Source organism: Notamacropus eugenii, chromosome 1 (assembly GCF_028372415.1).
Source record: "Notamacropus eugenii isolate mMacEug1 chromosome 1, mMacEug1.pri_v2, whole genome shotgun sequence".
Taxonomy (NCBI): Eukaryota; Metazoa; Chordata; class Mammalia; order Diprotodontia; family Macropodidae; genus Notamacropus; species Notamacropus eugenii.
Window position 1 is genome coordinate 696794549 of NC_092872.1, and position 22681 is coordinate 696817229.

The window sequence follows — 22681 nt, forward strand, 5'->3', positions numbered from 1 at the left end:
AGTATAAGGAGCTCCAGAAAGAAGCAAATACTCTCCTCCAATACAGATGCCTATAGTCTTAAGAGCAGAGCCTCTCACACCTATGTTTGGGCCAGTATGTGCCTGGCAGACCTTTATCCTAAGGTGGGCTGTTCACTATGCCATGGTGCCTCATAGAAAAAAAACTAAGTAAACACTGAGGTCATCTGGTCTAATCCCCCAATTTTCCAAATTGGAAAGGAAATTGGAAGGACAGTGACTTGTTCAAAGTTATAGAGCTGGGCCTTAAATGGATCCTGACTGGTTTTCGTGCCCATCACATAAGCAACACCTTCCCAATCCCAGAAGGGGGCTATCTTTTCCTTTTCCAAACATCCATCCTGCTTATATTTTCTCAGTGAGGTCCATCTAAACCAAATAGCTTTCCAAACTAAACCTGCTCAATAAACACCTTGCCCAACCTGCCCCCAAACAGCACCAACTTTGGGAGGACTGGGGAAGGATGGCAGGACAGAGGTTTTGTTGTCTCCCAGGCTTTAGGCTCACGATCCGGGAGTGCCCTCTGCTGGGCAACCCTGTAATCCCCAGCTCCCAGACCCTGCAGGCACATTGGGGGACATCATCCGCATTTTTCCAGGTAGAAGTCAGGGGGAGAGTGAAGCAGAAACCCTCGGATACAAGTCTGGGAGGTACAGAGTGCAGGAGAAAGGACTGGCCATTAAACAGATTCAATTACGTTTTAAAATGAGTTGATGCTGAGGCATGTGTGTGCGTGTGTGTGTGTCTGTGCGTTAGAATGTCAGTCAATTCTCCCCAACGGTATCTCCAAGCACCCTCCCCAAGAACCCAGGTTCAGAAGCAGGACAGAAGCAGGCCTAGTGTTTACATCTTTTATTCAAAGGCCTCCTCCCTTCAGGCCTAAGGCTGCCTGTCTGGGTCAATGCAGGATGAGAAGGTACATAATATATACTTCAGTGGGTGTCTGGCCATCTCCTTTCAGCCTGGCCCACCCCATACTCGCACCCATGGGGGGAGAGGGTGGGCAGGCCTTGAGACTCCCTTTTCTTCATGGCCCACAGCCAGAGTCTCCTCTGAATCAAGCCACAATAGATGGACACAGGGACACAGCCCAGTCCTGCCCTTGGGGCTAGCTACACAGGCCCACAACCCATAAACCCTGGACCACGCATGGTCTTCACCACAGCAGTCCCACATAGAGTCACAATGTACAAGGTACACACGTGTAAACAGGGAATCCCTTCTGCATTGGCTTAAATTAAAAAAAAATATATATAACTTAAAAGGGCTACAGCCTGGCAGTGCGGAGGGTGGGGAGGTGGTCCCACTTTGGATTGTTCATCCCAACCTCCTAAACTTGAGGCCAAGCTTCAGGGCAGGCACAAAGGGCCAGGAACCCAAGGCCACCCATAACTACTGAGGGGAGAAAGGGACTGAGTCGTCCACCTTTGCAGAATTCAAAGGCTGGGGGAGCAGAGCGCAAGAGGCAAAGATCACAGGTTACACAAGAGAAGGGGCTATTTGAGGGGAGGGGGAAAGGAAGACCCCTTCCTCCCCTCTCCTCTTCAAGGCACTTGGGTGTCAGAGACAAAAGGGTCTGGACCCTCTCCCCTGGTCTACTGGGTCATACCAGGGAGAGTTGGACATGCTGACCACCCAGGGTCCGGCCGTGTTCCTCAGCCACAGCCCGACGTGCAGCATCCAGGCTGGGAAAGGTGACAAGGGCATCGCCCCGAGGCCGGCCGCTGAAGCTGTGGAGGACCAGGACCGAGTCGGCTGGGAGCTGTTGGAGACAGGGGAGGGGCAGGCGCTGAGTCCTCCAGAAGAAGTCAGTAGTAAGAGGGTAGGGGGGGTAGCTACAAGGCATGGGGAGAGGCTGGGCCAGGTGGGGTGGAGGCCACAGGAAGTCAAGGCCACTGGGCCAGCCACCTTAGTCTGGAGTGGTTCCTAAGCAAGCAGGAGACATGGGACTCTGAGCTGAGACTACAACCCCCGTGAACCTCACATCACTACAGACAAATGCAATCCATCACCATCACACTATGAGCAGGAGGAAATAGGGGATCAGAGCAACAGAAAACCTTAGGAAACCAGAGACAGAAAAATCTGTTTTTAAAAAGCAAGAAAAAGATCACGCCCCCCACCCCACCAGGTCCCACAGTCACAGCGCACACACCAACGCCCTTGGGTTAGCTGATTGGCAAGAAGAACCAGTTGATTAGTGCAGCGGTCAGAGCCCAGCAGCCAGGCAGGAGGCAAGGGGCCCCCACGGCCTCTTACCTTCTCGGGTCCCTCACAGCTACAAGCACACCCACTCTTTGGGGGCTTGTAGAACGGGGCGGGGGGGGTCACCAACTGGGACCAGATTGGCGTAGTCATCGGGGGCAAGCTACAGAGGGTGACACAGGGGTCAAGGAGAATGCTGAGACTGAGGTGAGGGTGCAGTGTCAGAAGGGCAGTTTTAGGGGGTTCATCTCAAAGCTAGGACCAAGGGGAACACTGTTCCTGAGGGTATATAGCCTCTCTTTACCCTGGGCCCCTTAACTGTGCCAGCCCTAGGGTAGAAGGATGAGACCCCCACCTTGCATGGTTAGAACTCAGGTTCTAGAGTTAGGGCTGGGCCAGGGACATTCATGCTCAACTTCTTCCCACTAGGGCTTACATCTGCATTATCTCCCTCAAAGGCTTGTTGTAATTATGAAAGAGATTTTGTAAACCTTAAACCAAGACAAGCCAATTTCTCTTCCCAGGCTAATCTCCAATCCCATCATCCAATGGAATCCCTCAGGCCCTGGGGAATTATCCCTCTCCCTCTGGAGACCAGGGCGGAGAAGAATGGGTCACCAAGCTGGAGCCACTGGCCAGGAAAGGTTTCTGGGATAAAGGGGACGACCCTCACCTGGTAGCCCTGGAAGAAACTGAGAATGTCCTTCACGCCGGCTGTGTAAGGGAGTCCTTGCATCCTCACCAGGGCTCCTGGTTGCTGCAGCACCGAGGCAGGGGCTGGGGCCACCGCTGCCGAGGGAGCAGTGAGGTAGCCCACTGTAGTAGGGGAGACTGGGGGGCTAAGGAGGAGAAAAACAAAAGAGGTCTCCAAGGAGAACGGGAGAAGTGGGCAGCAGGCTGGAGCAATGGTCAGAGGATGGCCTCCTTCCTCGCTTTCCCTGGCTCTGCCCCAGCGTAGCTCACCTTCTCTGGTCACTCACAGCTACAAACACACTTAGCCTAGAGGAAGGAAGGACTCACCAAAAGTGTATCTGAGTATTTGTCAGGGGCAAGGTACAGAGAAGCACTGGCATCCGGGGCGGGGTGGGGGTGGGGGTGGGGGACGAAGTAAGAGTCAGTGGTTTGTAAGGAATGGGCAAAGAAATGAGCAAGGCCAGAGGTGGGGAAGGAGAGGCCCATGGATCAGATCCCTTTGGGGAGCCCCCCTCATACCTGGGGTAATAGGTCGTGTAGTTCATGTAGAGCTGAGTAGCTGGTGGGGGATAGTAGGTGACAGGGGTAGGGGCTGAGGGAGCCCTAGCTGCAGGGAGAAGGGCTGATGGGGGATAAAGGGCAGCTGTGGCCTCAGTGGGGATCACAGCTGTGGCTGTCTGGAAGGTGGCATACGTGGGAGGGGAGAGACCTGGGAAGAAAGTCCCAAAAAACAGTGTTAGAAACAGGTTTCACACCTGAGACCCCATCTCCCGTTGAGGGCTGAATCCAATCGAGCCCCCTCCCCCCCCATTCATCTAGTCAGGGGTCAGCCCTAGAGTAAGGACAAAGGTCTTCACTGTTCCAAGGAAAGACAAAAGCTCTACCCCTCCAAATAACCCCCTTCCCTAATTCCCCCTAAGTTTTTACACAAAGGCCCTGACCTCCCGCTTGCAAAGAGACCCTCCCAAAAGCCTGAGAGGACCCCAACAATGGTGGGGGAGAGAGAGTGATGGTATTCACTCACAGGGCAGCTTGCAGGGTGGGGGGGACATGCCACTTCGACTCAGAGTACCCCCCATCAGCACAAGGCTCATCTCCTCCCCAGAACAGGGAAAGACTTCCACATAACGTTCTTTCATCATCTTTTTGTGGCACCGCTGGGCAGCCACAAGCGCTCGGTCTGCGGATTTCATCTGGATGAAGGCATCTCCAGATGGCCGGCCCTGCACATACCAATACTTGGTTATGCCCCAGCAAGCCGTTCCACAGAGGGCCACCACCCTGCAGGCCAGGTGGCTCAGCTGAGTCAGGCACTCTCTCTCCCCTTTCCAGGTCCATCTTGTTCACCTGCTGATTTAGCACCATGTGCACACCATGGGGCCGGATGTCTCCAGCTGCCTCCCCCAGGAAGCCCAGGATATCATCAATGCTGGCAGTGTAGGGCAGGCCGCGCAAGCGAACACAGTCCCGCACACCTGCCCCTGCCAAGGGGAATGGGGCAGGGAGCACAGAGATCAACGGAGCTGGAAGTGTAGGGATCAGTGGACTTGACATGTAGCGGTTCAGAACCTGAAGGAAACCAGAGAGAGGAGGGGCAGAGGGTGTGAGGTCACCAGGAAAACACACCCGCCTCTGCCAGGATTGCCACTGGGACCAGGGCAGCCATGGGCTGATACCTGCTGAACCTCGGCCGCCGTGCTCCGGAACAGCTCAATGTAGCGTTTGCCAAGGATGCCCTTGTGCTTGCGGAGTGCGCTCTGGGCCAGCTCCTCACAGGCAAAGAGGGCGAAGGCATCGCCCGTGGGGCGCCCGTCCGGGTAGCGAACGAAGAGCAGTCCCTCAGGACCGCCAGTCACTGGGCACTCGGGACCCAGGAAGGCCAGCACATCTGCTGGTGTGGCTGTGAATGGCAGCCCCCGCATGCGAATGATCACCTGATCCTCCCGAGATAAGAACTGAGCGACCTCGTGGGATGTGCCTGGGGAAAGGAGACACAGGGAGGGGGGAAAGAGGCTGATTAGTGCAGAGGGACCTTGGGTCTACAAAAGAAAAAGACTTTCCCAAAGTCACACAGCAAGGAAGCAGGAGAGCCTGGTGTATTCAAAAACACAAGATGGATAAAAACAGGAGACTGTCAAGAAAGGAACAGGGACCTTCAGGATCCCCCAGTATTGAGTCATAAGGTACTTAGGGGGTTCAGTGAACAGAGAACTGGTCCTGGAGTCAGGAAGACCAGAGCTCAGATCTAACTTTCCACACTGACCCTGAGCAAGTCACTCTGCCTGCCTCAATTTCCTCAACAGTAAAATGGGGTAATAGCCTCCTGGGCTGTTGAAAGGATCAAGAGAGATGTTTATAAAGTGTCTGGCATATAACAGGTTCTATCTAAATGCCAGCCATTACTACTAAGTCACCTAGAAGCCACCAATAGGTTCAGATCATCTTGGTTCTGCAAGACTAGAGGCTTCTAAAGAAATGACTTGTCCGAGGTTATGGGGCTAATCAACGGCAAGAAGAGAAATGGAAGCCAGCTCTCCTGTATTCTCCTTTCCTTTCCCCATCCCATTCCCCAACAGTGGTAGTCACTCACCCCCTGCAATCTTGAGGAACTCTTCCCCCGAAGCTTTGTACACCTGCCGAGTGGGACACACACATGTTCCCATTAACCTAGCGTGAGAAACCCTCGCACACCCCAGAGCCCCCAGGCCCACCCTACCTTCTCCACACATACACACCTCGATATATCGGGCACCCATGTGGTGCTTATGACGCTCTAAGGCCAGGTCTCTCTGCTCCGCGTCCACGAATCGGACCAGCGCTTCCCCGTTCCTCCTGCCCTGGGCGTTCAGGCACAGTGCCACACCGCCCCTGGGAGGGGGTCAGAGAGGGGATGGTCATGCTGGGCTCCAAGGGCTCCCCTCCTCCCCTGTAGGCAGGCAACACTCCACACCCTGCCCCACCACAGCTCCCATGGCCCCCTCACTTGGCAATGTTGAGTCCCTTAAAGAATCGGGCTATGTCCTGGTCAGAGGACTGCCAAGGGAGGCCTCTCGCTCGGACGACCGTCTCGTTGTCCACTACCTCAGCCTTGCTGCTGCAGACAGAAAAAAGCAAAACACCATCAGGAAGCCCCTCCTCAGGACCCCTCCCCCCCCAATCCCCTCTCCTTTTCCGTCCCCAGGCCTCTTACCAGGGTCCAGAGTCATATTTGCACTTGACGATCTCAGGTTCCATGAAACTGTGATCTGAGAGAGAGAAGGGGGTGAGGGGTAGGGGTCTCAGAGGATGACCCTGTGGTACAAAGAGGGGCCGAGACAGTGCAGGGGGATAGGATCAAAGGGAGAACTCACTCTGTTCTGAGAGGAGATGGCAGATAATGGTCACCATGGTCTTCACTTCCCACACACCAAAGTCATCCTCAGCAGCATCTGTTTCCAGCCCCAAGTCTGGCAAATTGGAGGGGATGTGTGAAGGAAAACCCTTTCTCTATGTGGAAGTGAAAGTCCACAGGGAGGCACATGTGCGCATGCATACATACACACACACACTGTGCCCACCAACATGGGCACCCAGGCCTTCTCCTGAGAACCTAGGTGTCTCCAAGTTCTATGGAGACAGACACATGCAGGGGCCCCTAGGCGTCTCCAAGTCAGATGCAGGCACACAAAACACCCCCTTTCCAACCAAAGCTGAGTCTTTGCCTTAGTTCTCCCCAAAGAAGATTGAGGAAGGGCAAGGATACTCTGGGCCATAGTGGCAACGGTGAGGTCTTGAGCTGGGCCAGCCTCAGGACGCTGAGCATGGAACTGCCTGCGCAGGTCGTAGAAGGAGTTGAAGGAGTCGGGAAGTACCAGGTTCTGGGGAGAGAGGGGGAGGAGAGGACATAGAGGGTGGGTCAAGAGTCCAGAGCCCAAGAAGCCCCATGCCCAGTCTCCCAGTCCCCGTCCCCTCATACCTTTCTAGAAGCTTCCGGGTGGAGTACCTGCCGAACCAGGAGCGGCCCATCTGTACAGAGTGTGTAGGAGCCTCCGCCCAGGAGCTCCACATCCCCCAGTACCAACTGTGAGAACTGGAGAAGGAAGAGGAGGGGGCTAGTCAGCAGCTCGGCTGAGGCACACTCACCATTCCTCGCCGCCCCGCCCCCCCCAACTCCTTCTTTCCCTAGCCTGCCTAGGCAGGGACCAAGCAGCCTGGAGCCCTAGGGAAGTCTGGGGGTGGGTGCCCAAAGTCCAAGGCAGAGTAACTGGTCAGGCTGTAGGATGAGAAAGCAGGCCTCCCCTCTTCTGGGCTGGGAGCTGGGAAGGAACAAGAGACTCCTCAGGCTTGCTTCAGCCCTATCCTGCTTGGCAAACACCCCAGCGGTTCATGGTGCTTCCTAAACCACCCCCCAGCCCAGGCCCAGGCCCAGGCCCAGGGCCAAAAGAAAACAAGCACTTAAGTCCACCTTCTTCAAAGGCTATGCCTGAACAAAAACACCCTACTGCCTCTTGGATACCCTCTGCCCCCAAACCCCGCCAATATAAATCCCTACAAATCCTTCCTCTCCTAGGAAGGTGAGGATGCTTTTAAAAAACCAGGGAGGAATCTTTGAAATTACCAGGGCTTTAGCCTTAGACACCCTACTTCCCCACCAAGTGTCTCCTCCACTAAGCACCAGCTATTTGTGTGTGTGCAGGCATGCGCGTGCACACACTCAAGCCTGAGTGAACAAGACACGTGGCCACATCTGTCCACATTAACCAAGGGATTGGGAAGGGTAAGAACACTAAGGTTGAAAAACTGGTCCAGCAAGATTCTGTCACTGGGCCACACCTGGAGTGAGTGAGTGAGTGAGTGAGTGAGTGAGTGAGAGAGTGAGAGAGAGAGAGAGAGACAGAGTGTTTGGGGGAATGAGTTGGGAGGGAAGGAGAGAAAGTGGGGGGAATGGGTTGGGAGAGAGAGAGTGTGTGAGTGTGTATGTGTGTGTGTGTATGTATTTGGGGAAATGAGTTGGGAGAGTGTGTGTATTTGGGGAATGAGATGTGTGTGTGTGTTGGGTGGGATGAGTTGGGAGGGATGAGAAGAAATAGAAAGGGAGAGGAGGAAGGATGGGTTGGGACTGTGTGTTTCATAGACTTCTCCCCACACCCTTTCCAGAGTTCAAACTGTCCAACTACCCTGGATGCAGTTCACATCGGGAAGGGGTGGAAAGTGTTGGGCCAGAGGGAAATTCAAGAAAGGAAGAAACCCCAGTAGAGCTTTCATGCCGGGGCACAGTGAGGCAGCCAGGTGGTACAATTAATAGACAGAGACCTGGCCCTGGGGTCCTGAGTGCAGATTTGTCCTCAAGACACTTAACACTGTGACCCTCAGTTGCCTCATCTGTAAAATGGGGATACTATTCTAACAGCACCCATCTCCCAGGGTTGCGGCAAGGATCAAACGAAACATTTGTAAAGTGCTTTATATACCTTACAGCACTATAAATCCACCTATAATGAGCCCCAAAACCTCATGCCCCCTCCCCAAAGAATAACTAGAAATTAAAGAGCTGGAGAGAAGGCAAAAAAATGCCAGTATCTGTTCCTGAAAGTCTGTCCAGGACCCACTTCAACAGTTACATCTCATTCCCTATTCCCCATGCCCCCGACTCTGGGGCCCAGACGATTCAGCGAGACAGAGGGACAGAGAGGAAGGGGAAGGAATCCCAGATTTATCAGTGCTTTAGATTTAGTTACCTGTGTGTTCAGCCCTATGTCTTGGGCAATTCTGGGGCCCAAGCTATGAAGAGAACCAGAGAAACTCCTAGGGCCTAAATCCTGGCTACATTGGCCCTATCTACACTGACCAAAAAACAGAGAGAATCCCTGCCCCACCCCTCCGTCTTGATGAGCCAACACCAAGCTTCACAGGTGAGAATACTGAGATGGGGGTGGAGGGGAGGTCAGACAAGCCTTAGTAAGAGCCCCTTTCCACAGCCCCTAGAGCCAAGGACAGAACCCAGATAGAAGCATGATTCAGGGACCGGCTAACAGACTGCCCCTTCCCCAAGGACAAACTTTCCAGGCAGAGTGAGCTTTGGCCCTGACTGTATTGACATCCACCAAGTACCAGGTAGTGTTTGCTTAGGAGACTGGAGGTGGGGGATGGGGGTGGGGATAGAAGAGAGAGTTAAAAAAGTCGCCTGGAAAACTATCCTGGTCTATCCTTTTCCTAAGCCTCAGTTTCTTAGACTATTGACTAGGCACAACCCCAATACTTCCCCTGGGCTCAGCTGGGTAGATGCCCAGTTACACCTTTGCTCCCCCTTCACGGATGACCCTGCAAAAAGTACAATGATCCTCCCCTATGGTTGACCCTCCTGCCCATATCTCCTCTGATTGGATCCTTACAGCAACTCCATGAGAAGAGAGATGCTACAGGAATTATGCTGACAGAGACCCAGAGATAAGTGACTTACTCAAGATCACAGAGCCAGGAAGGAACTAGGGAAACCAGGCCTGCCCCTTGACCAAGATGATTTTTACTCCCATGTGCCCGACCCCCACCCCTGGCCAGGCCCTAACACCATGATCTGCCCATTCTGTGGGAAGGTCATCAGAGTGGGTGGGGACCCCTCACCCAAGATGCTGGTTCTAATGGAAGCTTAGGAGTCTGTGGGCATGCCCTTCCTACTGACCACTGGAGAGTGCCATTCAAGGTCCTTCACAAACAGGCTCTGGGACATACATGCACACCCAGCCTCATTTCACCTTGTACCCTTTACATTGTCTGCATTCCAAAGGCACCTGTCTCCTTTCTGTCACCAGTCGGCATTCCCTGCTCTCCAGGCTTCAACCTTGGCTCCAACCAAACCCCAGACTTTGAATGGGCTGAAATCTTCTCCTCTCCAGGGCCACGTGGACCCCACCTCCCCCAGGAAACAAGCTTTCTTGCCTCAGTGAAAGAGATCTGTCCTCAAAGCTCCCAGTTCTCTGCCTGCTCCTCATTTGTACCTTTAATTACCTACTACCTGGCACGAAAGGCATCTGTTTACACATCCCATTTACAACACACACACAGACACACACACACACACACAGAGACACACACAGACACAGACACAGACACACAGACACACACACACACACACCCCTCTCCCCCTTGAAGGCAGGGCATCTTTGTATCCCTGCCAGAACGGATCCCCATGTCGTACCCTTACTATAACTCCTGGTACACAGTAGACACTTAATGCTTGCTGACACCAACTATAAGCTCATACATTTCACATGCACTCAGCAAATGCTGAATTTAATCCAAAAACCAGTGTTTGAAAAAGAGAGCCAGATACAGACTTCAGCAAGGGAACCCACAGGGCTAGGGGCAGAGGCGGCACCTGGGCTCAGACAGGCCTGGGCTCGCTAAGGCGTCTCCCACAGTTGGGAGTTTGGGCTGGGCCAGCCTCCGCAAAGGGAGCGTTCTCAGGGTGGAGACCTCTGCCCACACACCTTCACTGGCAAGTTTATATGCCAGGGCTCCTAATCCAGGGACCCAGAACTCAGAAAGCAGGCCTTCTTCCAGGGGGAGATTAGCAGGAAGAGGAGGAGGGGGAGGAAATAAGCATTTATTAAGCACCTACTTACTATGTGCTGGGCGCTGAGTGAATAAGCACTTTACAAATATTATCTCTTGGTACACTCACAACAACCCTGTGAGGTTGGAGGTCCTATTATCCTCATTTTATAATTGGGGAAACCAAGGAAGAAGTTAAGTGACTTGCCCAGAGTCACACAGCTAGTGTTTGAGGCAGGATTTGGACTCAGGTTTTCCTAACCCCAGGATATCCACTATCTGCCTCCAGGCAGGTAAGGGAGGGATATCTCAATAGAACATCCTTCTATGGACTAGACAAAGGCATAGACCTAATTGCCTACATTGTAGCAAGAAACCAACCTTGGCCCCTAAGCGTCTCCTTAGGATGAGTAAGGCCCTTTCCCAAACAGCCCTGCCTAGCTAGCATCCTCGCATTAGATCACAGGATGTGAGAACTCAGGGGCACTTAGAGATTCTCTATTTCCATCCCCTTACTTTAAAGGTACAATCTGAACCAAGGGCTTTGGACTCCAAGGCTAAGGCTTCTTCCTCTTTATCATGCTCCACTTTAGCAAGGGCACCTTTTGTTCCAGGCACATACCTCGGGCCAAATGTGAGGCCACCATTGTCCACTTTCCCCTTGATTTGGGGAGAAGCTAGGAAGGTAGTGGGGATGTGTAGCATTAGACAGACTGGGGTCAGAAGCCACTAGTAAGAGCATTAGGAGGGTGAAGAACCCCATTTCTCATCCTACTTGTCAAGATCTGGTGAGCCTTGGAAGTCAAAGGAGAATCCCCTCTGCACGAAGATGGAGGGTCATGGAAGCTTCCAATTCATTACCTTAGGGGATAAGGAACCCATCACACCCAATTTTTCCTCACTCTAGAATTGTTCCCCATGCCACCTACAGTGCTGATCAAGCTACTTCCATTGGGAAGGGGAGGGAGGGAGGAATCATGAAGCATGAGTCACTTTCCCCTACCCTATAAAGCAAAACTGAGAATGAAAAGGGGTTTTGGGAATGGGGGAGAGGCGGGCTGACATACGAAGACCCACACACCAAACACACCAAACAAGACGTAAACTCAAGCAGGAATGTCAAATACAGATGTCACTGGCATTGTAGCAGCCTCACCTTAAGTGGGGTGGGAAGGGCCATCAGTAGCTATTCACACACCTAAAACCCACTCCCAATTTGTTCCTGTCCCCAGCTGCCCCCCCTCCTCAAAGTAGAAGTGGCATTCTCCCACAGGCAGATGGGTAAGACAGACCACCAGACTCTGGTCCTTCCTGCTTTTTATCCATCAGCACTCATCATCTCCCAGAAAGGGATCTCCTCCTTTTCCTAGGGAGGAACCTCTGATCTTGTGGGCAGGAGAGATCATAGTGGTTGGTAACCTCATGGTCCACCTATGATTAAATAAATCCCCATTCTAGGCAGCACCCCCTTTTCCTGACCCATGACCAGTAGCTAGGTCTCCCTAGGATTATCTCATCACTCCCTCCCCTTACAAAGCTAAGGACAGACATCCAAGTTTTCTCCCTTCAACCCAAGAATGGAGGGCTGAAAGGAGGGCTCCCAGGACTCAAGTCCCTTACGTGTGATCTAGTGGGTAGGGCCCCCAGAGAGCACAAGCCACAAGCCCACAGGCACATTTAGTCAGCAGGGAACAGGAACCCAAACAACCTGTCCCTACCTTATCCTCCCTGTTCAGAGGTCAGGGCAAACTGCCATCAGAGACGGGTGGAGGTGGGAAAATTCACTGAACCTATGAAATGTAAGGAACCCCAGAGTGGTAAAAAAGGAAAAAATCTCACCTACTACACCCTCATTAGATGAGAAAACTGAAACCCAAGAAAGAAGAGTTCTGTCTGAGGTCCCACAGAGAAACAAATGGTAGAACCAGGATTTAAAACCAAGTCTTCTGATTAAAATCCAGTGCTCTTTAAATTATACCCCATTAAAGCCTACGAAAGTCTCACATCCACGCCCACATCAACTTTTTGAGTCACCCATAGATCCCAGAAGAGGTCCACCAGTCTGGGTCCCTGATTTGTCTGAAACATTGGGGGGTGAGGGGGAAGGCAGGCAAAATATTGAACATCTTTCCTCTAATCTTAGATATTCAGCTATGAGCTTCCCCTGGGGCAAGACTCAGGATTTAGAAAGGAGAAGGAGGAGGAGGAGACTAAAAAGGAAGGTTTTAAGTCATCCTCCTAGGAGGAATAGGGGCTATGCAGAATACTAAGGAGACCAGACTCCGAGCCTTGGAAGACCATAATGGAAGGCACCATCAGTTCACCTCAAATGTGCTTTTCCCACCAGGCTGGATCCCAAGCCTAGGCCTGAGACCTGGCCCAGCCCCAGAGTGACAGGAAAATCAGTTTCTTCCCAGGCCCTAGAATTACCCACTCCACCCACAAGCAGGACCCACCCACCCCCCTAGGGGCCTTCTTGGCATCCCACCTGCCCCGGACCCAGTGGCTCAAGTCATAAAGGGGTTCATAGGAAAGGCAGGGATAAATATAACCCTCAACCTCTGCTGAAACCAGGGGCAGGCTCAGACCTGCGGAAGTCGGAGGGGACACCTTGCCTTCTCCCTCCCCCCATCCAGAGCAGGGGACCAGGCTGGACAGGAGGAAGGGCGCACCTCTAGCCCCCCTCGAAGAAACTCCCACCCCTCCTCTGCCAAAAATCACCCCAGTCACTGAGAGTTTAAAACAACAGAAACTAGTTCTACTGCCCCGGCAGGTTTAGCTTAACTACTAGGGGGCGGCCAAACCCCCCCCAGCACAGCACCCTTACCTGAATTTTCCCAGACACCAAATAGACACTGGAAACCCCCCCCAAACCCCAACTCTTTTCTGCATCAAAAACAAGACCTCTTTGGAACTCCCTGCTGCCCCCTCCCCAAAGCTGGAAGGTCCCCTCAAACTGCCTCACTCGGGGCTGGGGCTGGGGGGTGCAATGCTCCAAGAGGGGGAGAGCCCAGGTAGAGAACACTTGGATCCCTTCCCCTCCCCCTCCGGCGCCGAGTCCGTCCCCGCAAGTTTTCCCTAAAGGAGAGCTCGGCTGACCTACGCGGGGGAGGGAAGCCACCACACGTGCTGGGGGGGGGCTGGAGGGGCCAAGCAGCCGAGCCCGAGGGGCGGCCACCCCCGCCCCGCCCGGTTAACCCTTCACCTGCTGCAGCACTTTGTCCAGCGGCTCGGCCCGGCCCAGCCCCTCGGCGCTCAGACCGCTCGCCTCCCGGCACTGCTCGCTCAGCTCCGCGTCGTCCGCGCGCACCAGAGACTTGTGCAGGGTCCCCACCTGCGGCCGCGGGGGAAAGGGGGTCCGCTGAGCGGGGGGAGGGGGCCCACGCGGCCTGCCCGCGTCCTCCCCGCGCCCGCCGGACCCCCCCCCCCGCACGCCGGCGGCCGGCTCGGGAAGCGCCCCGAGGGCAGGCCCGGCTCGCTCGGGAGGCTCCGGGCCGGCCCGCCCCGTCTCCCCGTGCCCCCACCGTCACCAGCACCGACCAGCACCGACCCCGGCCGCGGCCCCGCCGTCCCTACCTTCCGGCTGTGAAGATCCACAACTTGCCACACCAAGAGAATTAGCTCCCTCTCATCCGAGCCCAGTTTAGCCCCCAGAGCACCAGCGGTTGCCCCAAACAAGACCACCAGGGAGTCAGGGTGCGCGGAGGGAGGCGGCGGCGTCATGGCCCGGGGGGGGGAGGGCTACAACCAAAGACACGGGTCAGGCCCGGAGCCACCCGCCGCGCCCCGGGAGCACGACCCAGCGGAGCCCGCGGGACCCGGGACCAGACGGGGCGGCTCTACCTGAAGCCAGGGCTGCTGCTCCGTCCGGCCGCCTCCAGCCCTGCGTCCGCCGCCTCTCCGCGCGGGGCCGAGTGGAGGCCGGCTGACCGCGCTCGGGCTCTTCCCCTCTGGCTTCATGGCAAGGGCCCAGCCAGCTCCGGCTCCCCCCACCGCCCCCGCCCCCGCAGGAGTTACCTGCCCCGACTGGGCCACGTGACTGGAGGCGGCTCCCCTAGGGAGCGGGCATTGGCTCCTGGGGGGAGGTGGAGGAGGGACCCGGGGAGGGGAGGATCGGCCGGCGCAGCCGGCCTGATTGGTTTGGGGAGCGCTCGGAGGAGGAGGAGGGAGAGGAACCGACACCCGCACGCACTCGCCCCCCGCCCCTGGGCTTCCCCGGGTCTGAGGGCCGGGGCCCTCGCTGGGCCGCCAGGTGCGCCCGGGTTCCGAGGGCACAGGGGATGGACCGCAAGGTCACGTCCTCCCTCACCTGCGGCCCATTCCAGGAAGCCCCATGCAAAGATCCCAACGGGGACAAAATGGCAACCAGAGCCTGTCGGAGGTCACCCGGGGTCAATAAGGCCCTCTTTGGGGTCACCTCCAGGTCAGTCCTAGCTCGGACCGCTACCCCTCCGGGCTTCCAGCGCCAAAATACGGTACAAAGATCCACTCTTGTTCTATGGCTGCCGAGAGTCCGCCTGAGGGGCCTTTGACCCCACGCTGTCCATGACCCGGTATCTGAACCCAGATGGCACTTACCTTATCATCATTCCACCTCCTGTCCCAATTAGTGGTGTATAGGACCTATTCTCCTACACTATAGACTCCTGGAGGGCAAGGGAGCAGGTGTCCTTCATCTCTAAATCCTCCCAGCACCTTTCCCCAACTTGGTTTGAGTGCCAGTCTGTTCAAAGAATGAATGTCTTTGAAGTACTCTATGATACTCTCCAGCAGAGTTGACTTTCCCGATGATAGTTAACATCCAGAAGGGGCTGCCTTTCCCAGGCCACACATACTAATGTTAAGGTATTTATTAAGGCTCTTAAGTTTACAAACGTGTTTTGCATAAACTGTTTCACTGCAAGTCAGATCTAAACCACATCACCTCCTTCCCTTCCAGTATAAAATCTTCTGGTTTTCAAAGTCCTTCACAACCTGATCTCTCTCTATCTTTGATCACATCTTACTCCCAAACACTCTTGAGATCCAGCATCCACGGGCCTCGTAGCTCTCTTCACCCAAGACATTCCATCTCTACTACCATTTTTACTGGCTGTCCCTCAGGCCTAGAATTCCCTCCTCCTCTCTGCACCCCTCCCCGCCCCCAGTTTCCCTGGTTCCCTCAAATCCTAAATAAAATCCCACCTACCACAAGACCTTCCCTGCCCTCCTTAATCTGAATGCCTTCCCCCCTGAGACCACTCCCAAACTATCCTGAGTCGTTTGCATGTTATCTCCTCCCTGAGATCGCAAGCTCCCTGAGAGCAGGCACAGTTTGCTCTCGTTGGATTCCCCAGGGTTCTGCAAAATGTCAATTACTAAGTACTTTTATAATAAGATATTTGTGACCTGAATGACCCCAACAAACCACAGTGTAAATTTCACTGACATTACAGACCAGAGAAAGAAGGTTCAGAGTCTGAAAATGATTTGCCCAGTCTAGGTAATCTGGGCTAGTAAGTGGCAAAGACACAAACGGCGGGTCATTGACTCCCGAAGCCTGGCCCGTTGGACTCCACCGTCCTACTTCCTCCCTATGCGACCCGGAGAGCAGGTGTGTGCAGGTGGAGCCCGGAATGGAAGCGCTGAAAGGGCCCTCAGAGCTGGGAAGGGGCCCTGCTCGCCCTCCCACGCTGCCCCGCGACCCTCCGGGGCCACTCTAATTCTGCCCCTCACAGCTGCGTTAGTTCCCAACTGCGGAAGCGTCTCTCGAGCCTCCTGCGTCCTCCAAGACCAGGTGCAGCTGAGGGGAGGGGGCTGGGAGAGGAGACACTCCGGCTCGGGGCTGTCGGTCTAGGGAAGCCTCGGGATTAACGCTCCGGAACAGAGAACAAAACAAGCCAAAGCGGCATTAGATTGGGGCCGGCCGGGCGTCGGGAAAAGGAAAGCGTCGGGCCGGAGCCAGGCTCTCCGATCCGAGCCCTGGGGAGCTGGAGCAGACTCCCGGGAATGGCCCCCTCCCCTATGCACGAGACGCTGGGGCTGGGAGGCGGGAGAGAGGCTCCTCACTCCCAGGCCATCTGCGGACCGAGTGCGGACCCCGGCCCGCCTCCCGGCCGCGGCTCTCCACCGATCGGTGCCCTGCCTCCAGCCCGCGCCCGGCGCCAGACCTCGGGCTAATTGGTAACCTGCCCTGGCCGGGGTCCCGAGCCGCTCCTTCCGCCTCCCGGCCTCCGCCTTCCCCCCGGACTTTCGCGCCCTCCGGACACTGTCCGGAAGTTTGGAAGCCGGCGGCCCACGTGCTCCGCGGCCGCAGGTGAGCGGGCCGACGGTCCGCCCGCGGACGCCCTGTTCGGCCGGACCTCCCTTCTCCCCTCCGCGCAGCGCCACAGCCGTGCCTTCTTTCTTCACGGGATTCCCACCCTGCTGCCCGGCCCCACTCTCCCCACCTCCGGCGTGGCTGCAGGGACCCCCGGAAAGTGAGGAAGGGGAGATGGCCCCACTGTGGGAAATGTGGCTCCTGCTCCCTGGCCAGGAACGGGGCCGAGCACTTTGGAAACATTATCTCCCTTGAGGGACCCTTGGAAAGTGGGGAGGGGGAGATGGCCTCACGGTGGGGAAGGACCATTTAACGTGGCCCCTGCTGGGCCAGGAACGGGGCCGAGCACTTTATAAACATCACCTTCATCTCCTTCGCGGGACCCTTGGAAAGTGGGGAGGGGGAGATGGCCTCACCTACGGAAGAGCTGAAGCAGAGGAGGGGATCCAAGATGGAGCTCCCCCCTGCAGGAGTGGGGCACATGGGTCCAGCAGCCAAGTTCTGTCCCCACCCTGGTCACTCCCCTTCCCCCCAAGCACCGGATTGCTCGAGGGGAGGGATTTGCCAAATCTCGTCTCCACCCGCCGGCGGGCTAACTAAAGGCGCTGGCCTGACTGTCTCTCCCACTGCCCCTTCCTCCACCTCCCGCACGCCCAGACGGGGTCGGCTTGGAGGCGACCACTGTGGATTGTCTGGGGCCGCGGGCCCTGCGGGGGACCCTCAGGAGAGTGTTTGTTTGGCTTGGCTGGCTGGCGAAGAGGTCCCAGAGCTCTGGTTGCCTGGGAACTGGGAAGGAGCAGCCCCGCCCCTCCCACCGCTCGGAGGACGGGGCCGAAAGGGTGTGGGAGTTATCCTGGGTGCGTGTGTTGGAAAGGGAGTGTTGTGGGGTGCTCGAGAAAGGAGTGCCTGTATGGGGCGCGCGTGAAAGTGAAGGTGTCTTTGGCCGAGTGTTCTTGTCATCCCGTAAAATAGAATTTGTCTTTGCTTTGTTTAGGGTGTCTCGTGAAATTGAGTGTCTACAGTGCGGAGTATTCCAGAAAGTGAATTCTGTGTGTGTGTGTATGTATTTCCTCTTGGACTTCGATGAGAAAATTAAAGACTTTCACAGTAAGCTCCCCCTTCTCCCTTATTCCACACGTAAGAACTCTCAGCATCCTCCATTCAGTTCCAAAATTGGGTTGAACAAGTTTTTTATTGGTCAAGAAACATTGATTAAGTGTCTTCTCTGTGCCTGCAAGGGAGCTCAGAGTCTACTTGGGAATTCAACATGGGAATAGCTAGATAGCAAGATAGACTCAGGTTTAATGAGGTTATCAACAGAAAGAAGGTGCTTAGAATTAAGGGGGCCCTGGAAAGGCATCGTGCAGAGAGTGAGGTTTTAGCTGTGACTTGAAGGGAGCCAAGAACTAGAGACTTTCGATCTAAAATTGAAGACCTCCAGTCTAGAATTTCAAAGTGCCTATTGGATGTAAGAAACGGGAGGTCCCGTAGATATCCAAAACTCCATGCGTCCCAAACTAAACACATGATTTCCCTTCCCAACTTCCATATTATTGTAAATATAAAAATCATCCTTCTAGTCACTCTCACCCCCCCTATCAGAAATCATTTGGTGGGCTCTGTCATTTCTGTCCTCATAACACCTCTCCTGTACCCCTTCTCTGTTCTCATATTCCCACTACCCTGATACAGTCTACAAATAATTATTGTTGTTCCGTTGTGTCTGACTCTTTGTGACCCCATTTGGGGTTTTCTTGGTAAAGCTACTGGAAGTGGTTTGCCCTTTCCTTCTCCAACTCATTTGACAAATAAAGGAACTGAGGCAAACGGTGACACAGGGTCACACAGCTAGTAAGTATCTGAGGCCAGATTTGAACTCAAAGAGCTAGTCTTCCTGACTCCAGGCCTGGAGCTCTATCTATTTCACCACCCCTTAAACATTTATGAAGTGCTTACTATATGCCAGGCACTGTGATAAACCCTGGGGATACATAAAGAGACAAAATATAGTCCTTACTCTTAAGAAGCTCACAATCTAAAGGGGGAGACAACCAGCAAACAATATGTACAAACAAGCTCTACCCAGGATAAATAGGAAATAATTAACAGAGGGAAGGCACTAGAACTGAGAGGGCTTGGGAAAGTTTTCTTGTAGAAAAAGGTGTTTTGGTTGGGATTTAAAGGAAACCAGTAGGTGGAGATGAGAAAGGAGAGCCACATAAAAAGCAGGAGATGATTGGTCTTGTTGGTGGGAGAGCCAGGAGACCAGAATCACTAGATCAGAGAAGACTTGACCAGAAGTAAGGTATAAGAAGAGTAAAAAGGTAGGGAGATGGTCAAGTTATGAAGGCCTTTAAAAGCCAAACACGGGATTTTGTATTTGATCCTGGAAATGATAGGGAGCCACTGGAGTAGGGTAGTGACAGGGTCGGACCAGACTTTTAAGAAAATCCCTTTTGTGGATGAATGGAGGATGGATTGGAGTGGGGAGAGACATGAGGCAGGCACACCCACCAGCAGGGTATTGCAATAGTTCAGGTGGAGGCTGATGAGGATCTACTCTAGAGTGATGATAGAGGAGAAAGGGGTCTGTGGAGGTGAACTGGATGGGCCCTGGCAACAGATTGCATCTTTGGGGAGGGGGAGTGAAGAGCGAAAGATGACTCTGGGTTTCCAACCTGAGGAACTAGGAAGATGGTGTTGCCAGTAACAGTAATTAGGAAGGGAAAAGGCTTCCAGGGGAAGATGATTTCAGTGTTGGACATGTTGAGTTCAAGATATCTACTGGATATCCAGTTCAAGATATCTGAAAGGCACTTGGAGATGTGATATTGGCGATCAGCAGAGAAATTAAGATAGGATTTGAGAATCATCAGCATAAAGATGGTCATTAAATCTTTGGGAGCTGATAAGATCACCAAGAGAGGTATAAAGAGGGCCCAGGACAGAATCTTGGGGGACACCCATGGTTAGAGGGCATGATCCAGCAAAGGAGACAGAGGAGAGGCCTCCCAAAAATGGGAAAAGAGGAGAGGATGATTGGCAGTGTTCAGAGACTGCAGAGAGGTCAAAGAAAATGAAGACTGAGAAAAGGCCATTGGATCTGACAGTTGTGGTTTTTGATAACTTGGGAGAGAACAATGTCAGTGGAATGATGAGGGTGGAAGCTGGACTACACGGGGTTAAAAAGAGAGTGAGAAAAGAGAAAGTGAAAGTACCTGCCTCAGACAGACATTAGCCACAAAAGATAAGAATTGTAGGAAGATTGTTGTTGGTGATGGAAAAAATCAAGGGAGGATTTTTTGGGAATGGGGGAGACTTGGGCACATTTATAGGCAATAGAGAAGGCGTTTGTAGACAGGGAGAGATTGAAATTAAGTGACAGAGGGATGGATACTGTTGGAGACAATGGAATGGGATTGGTTGAACAGATAGAAGGGAGAGTCTTTGTCAGGGTCATCATGTGAGACAGGTAAAGAAGGAGATCATGGCAGGAGACATGAGTGATATGAAACAGGATGAGGAGGACACTCATGGCCAGTGACTAATTTTTTTCTGTAAGGTGAGGCAAGGTCCTCAAGCTGAGAGCGGGGAAGTAGGAGCCATTAGAGGTTTGAGGAGGGATGAGAAGGTTTGGAAGAGCTGCTGTGGAGAGTGGGAGAGTCAATGGATAACGAAGGTATAGTAGGATTGTCTGGCAGTATTGAGGGCCCAGTTAAGGTTGTGTAAGTACATTTATAGTGGATCCAATCAGAAATGTTGCATTGCCCTCATCACCTCAAACGTGGGCTATTGCATTAGCCTGCTGTTTGGTCTCCCTTCCTCCCCTCCCCTCCTCTCCCTCACTCAGTGGCTCTCTATTATTTTTCAAATTTTAATTTATTTAATTTTTAGTTTACGGAATAAAACAAGCATTTCTGTAACATTGTATAATATTTTTTTTTGTAAATAGTATTTTTTTCAATTACATGTAAAGATAGTTTTCAGCATTGATTTTTAAAAAGATTTTGAGTTTCAAATTTTTCTCCCTCCCTCCCATCCTCCCTCCCCAAGATAGCAATTAGTCTGATATAGGTTATATATGTGCAGTCATGTTCAACATATTTCCACATTCGTGGCATAACAGTATAATAAAAAAATGTTAAGATAAAATATAAAACCTGATTTTTAAAGCCTTTTATATCCTGGTCCCCTCCTACCTTTTTCAGTCTTCTCATATTCACCCAGGTACTTGGTGACATTCATCACACAGAATACAACATGTCCTAACTACAAGCATTTTCACTGGCTGTCCTCATGCCTGGAATTCTCTCCAGTCTCCACCTTCTGGCTTTCCTAAATTCCTTCAAGTTTCAGCTGAAGTCCCTCCTTGTATAAACCTTTCCAAATCCTCCTTGATCTTAGCGCCTTCCCTCCGAGACTACCCTCAGTTTATCCTGTCTGTGTCTTGTTTGCACACAGTTGTTTGCATGCTGTCTCCCCCATCAGACTGTGTGTCCAGTGCTGTATCTCCAGTAGCACAGTGCCCAGCACATAGTAGGTGTTTAATAAATACTGCTTGACTGACTAATGCTCGAAACAACTCTTCAGAGGTCTGTTGTGTAATTATTATTACCGATGAGGAAATGGATGTTCGGAGTTAGAAACTGACTTGTTCACTCGCCTTGAACTCAGGTTTCTCCTGAGGCATTTAGGTAGTAAGGAATCAGCCAAAAGACAGGGAAAGACTGAAGATTTAGTGAGGGAGCGTTGCTCTCTCTATCCTCCCTACCCTCTCACTAAATCACATTCTAAAGAAAACAACTAAACACATAAATAAAAGACAACAATGATACTGATAATAGCTAGCAATTAAATTGTGCCTGCTGTGTAGGCACTATACTCTGCTGAGTACTTTACAATTATTATCTCCTTTGATCCTTACAACACCTCTGGGAGTAAGGTGCTATTATTATTTCCATTTTACAGATGAGGACGCTAAGGCAAACAGAGTGACTTGCCCAGGGTCACATAGCTATTAAGTGTTTGAGGCTGAATTTGAACTCAAGTCCTCTGGACTCCAAGCCCGTTGCTCTATCTACCTAGCTGCCAAAAAACATTTATTAAGTTCTACAGGCACTGTGTTAAGCCCTGGGAATATAAAAAAAACCATTTCTTATCTGTAAGGATCTTACAGTCTAGTGAGGGAAACCACATGCAAACAATTATGTACGTAAAAGGTAGATTCAAAGTAAATTGGAAGTACCTGGTATGTATGTATGTATGTATGTTCATCCTTCATTGCCGAAGAAGACCATGCCATCAGAGAAATGATGACATGACTTGCACTTGACTTTGTTCTGAGTGAGGGAGGGCTGAAGAATTGCAGGGTGGGGGAATCTCTTATACAAAGTATCAGCTTAAGGCTAAGTATTGAAAGGAGCAAATATCTGAAGTACATTTATTACTAGCTAGCTGCCAGGATTCTTGCACTGCTGCCTTGACCCTCATCCATCTGACTCCCACCTGACACACCTCCTACTCAGGACCATAATCAAGGCCACAACATGTTGGCTACTGGGGAGAGTGTCACGGTGTACTGCTCCATTCAGAATCACAGTGTATCCCAAAGAGATCATAAAAAAGGGAAAAGGACCCACACGTACAAAAATGTCTGTAGCAGTTCTTTTTTGTGGTGGCAAAGAATGGGAAACTGATGGAATGGCTGAACAAGTTGTGGTATATGAATGTAATGGAATACTGTTGTGCTATAAGAAATGATGAACAGGAGGACTTCAGAAAAACCTGGAAAGACTTACATGAACTGATGCTGAAGTGAAGTGAGCAGAACCAGAAGAACCCTATACACAGTAATAGCCACATTTTGTGGTGATCAGCTATGGTAGACTTAGCTCTTCTCAGCAATATAATGATCCAAGACAATTTCAAAAGACTCAT

At 52.7% G+C, this 22681-nt stretch overlaps 1 protein-coding gene across 2 annotated transcripts; it reads right to left on the reverse strand.

Annotated features, from left to right (window-relative positions):
- Positions 1-855: 855 nt before the first annotated feature.
- On the reverse strand, positions 856-14440 carry ESRP2 (epithelial splicing regulatory protein 2). Of its 2 annotated transcripts, XM_072636148.1 has the most exons (17): positions 14290-14437; positions 14023-14187; positions 13652-13780; positions 6872-6985; positions 6659-6773; positions 6267-6362; positions 6107-6161; positions 5900-6010; positions 5652-5784; positions 5507-5549; positions 4593-4894; positions 4264-4485; positions 3941-4139; positions 3436-3625; positions 2897-3062; positions 2278-2386; positions 856-1780 (listed from the first exon to the last, which is right to left on the reverse strand). In XM_072636148.1, the coding sequence occupies exons 1-16, from the start codon at positions 14404-14406 to the stop codon at positions 2297-2299; spliced, it is 2247 nt and encodes a 748-aa protein (XP_072492249.1). In that variant the 5' UTR covers positions 14407-14437; the 3' UTR covers positions 856-1780; positions 2278-2296. The 2 variants fall into 2 exon arrangements, with proteins under 2 accessions (XP_072492249.1, XP_072492250.1); XM_072636149.1 differs by lacking the exon at positions 2278-2386 and having other exon boundaries at positions 14290-14440.
- Between the last annotated feature and the right edge of the window lie 8241 nt (positions 14441-22681).

Excerpts from the sequence above, each read along its gene's own strand:
- ESRP2 (XM_072636149.1), bottom strand. The coding sequence starts at position 14,406 with ATGAAGCCAGAGGGGAAGAGCCCGAGCGCGGTCAGCCGGCCTCCACTC. Across the intron at positions 5,550-5,651 it reads TGGGTGCCCGATATATCGAG|GTGTACAAAGCTTCGGGGGA; the intron begins GTGTGTATGTGT and ends CCCACTCGGCAG. Across the intron at positions 3,626-3,940 it reads CCCACCCTGCAAGCTGCCCT|GTCTCTCCCCTCCCACGTAT; the intron begins GTGAGTGAATAC and ends CTTTCTTCCCAG.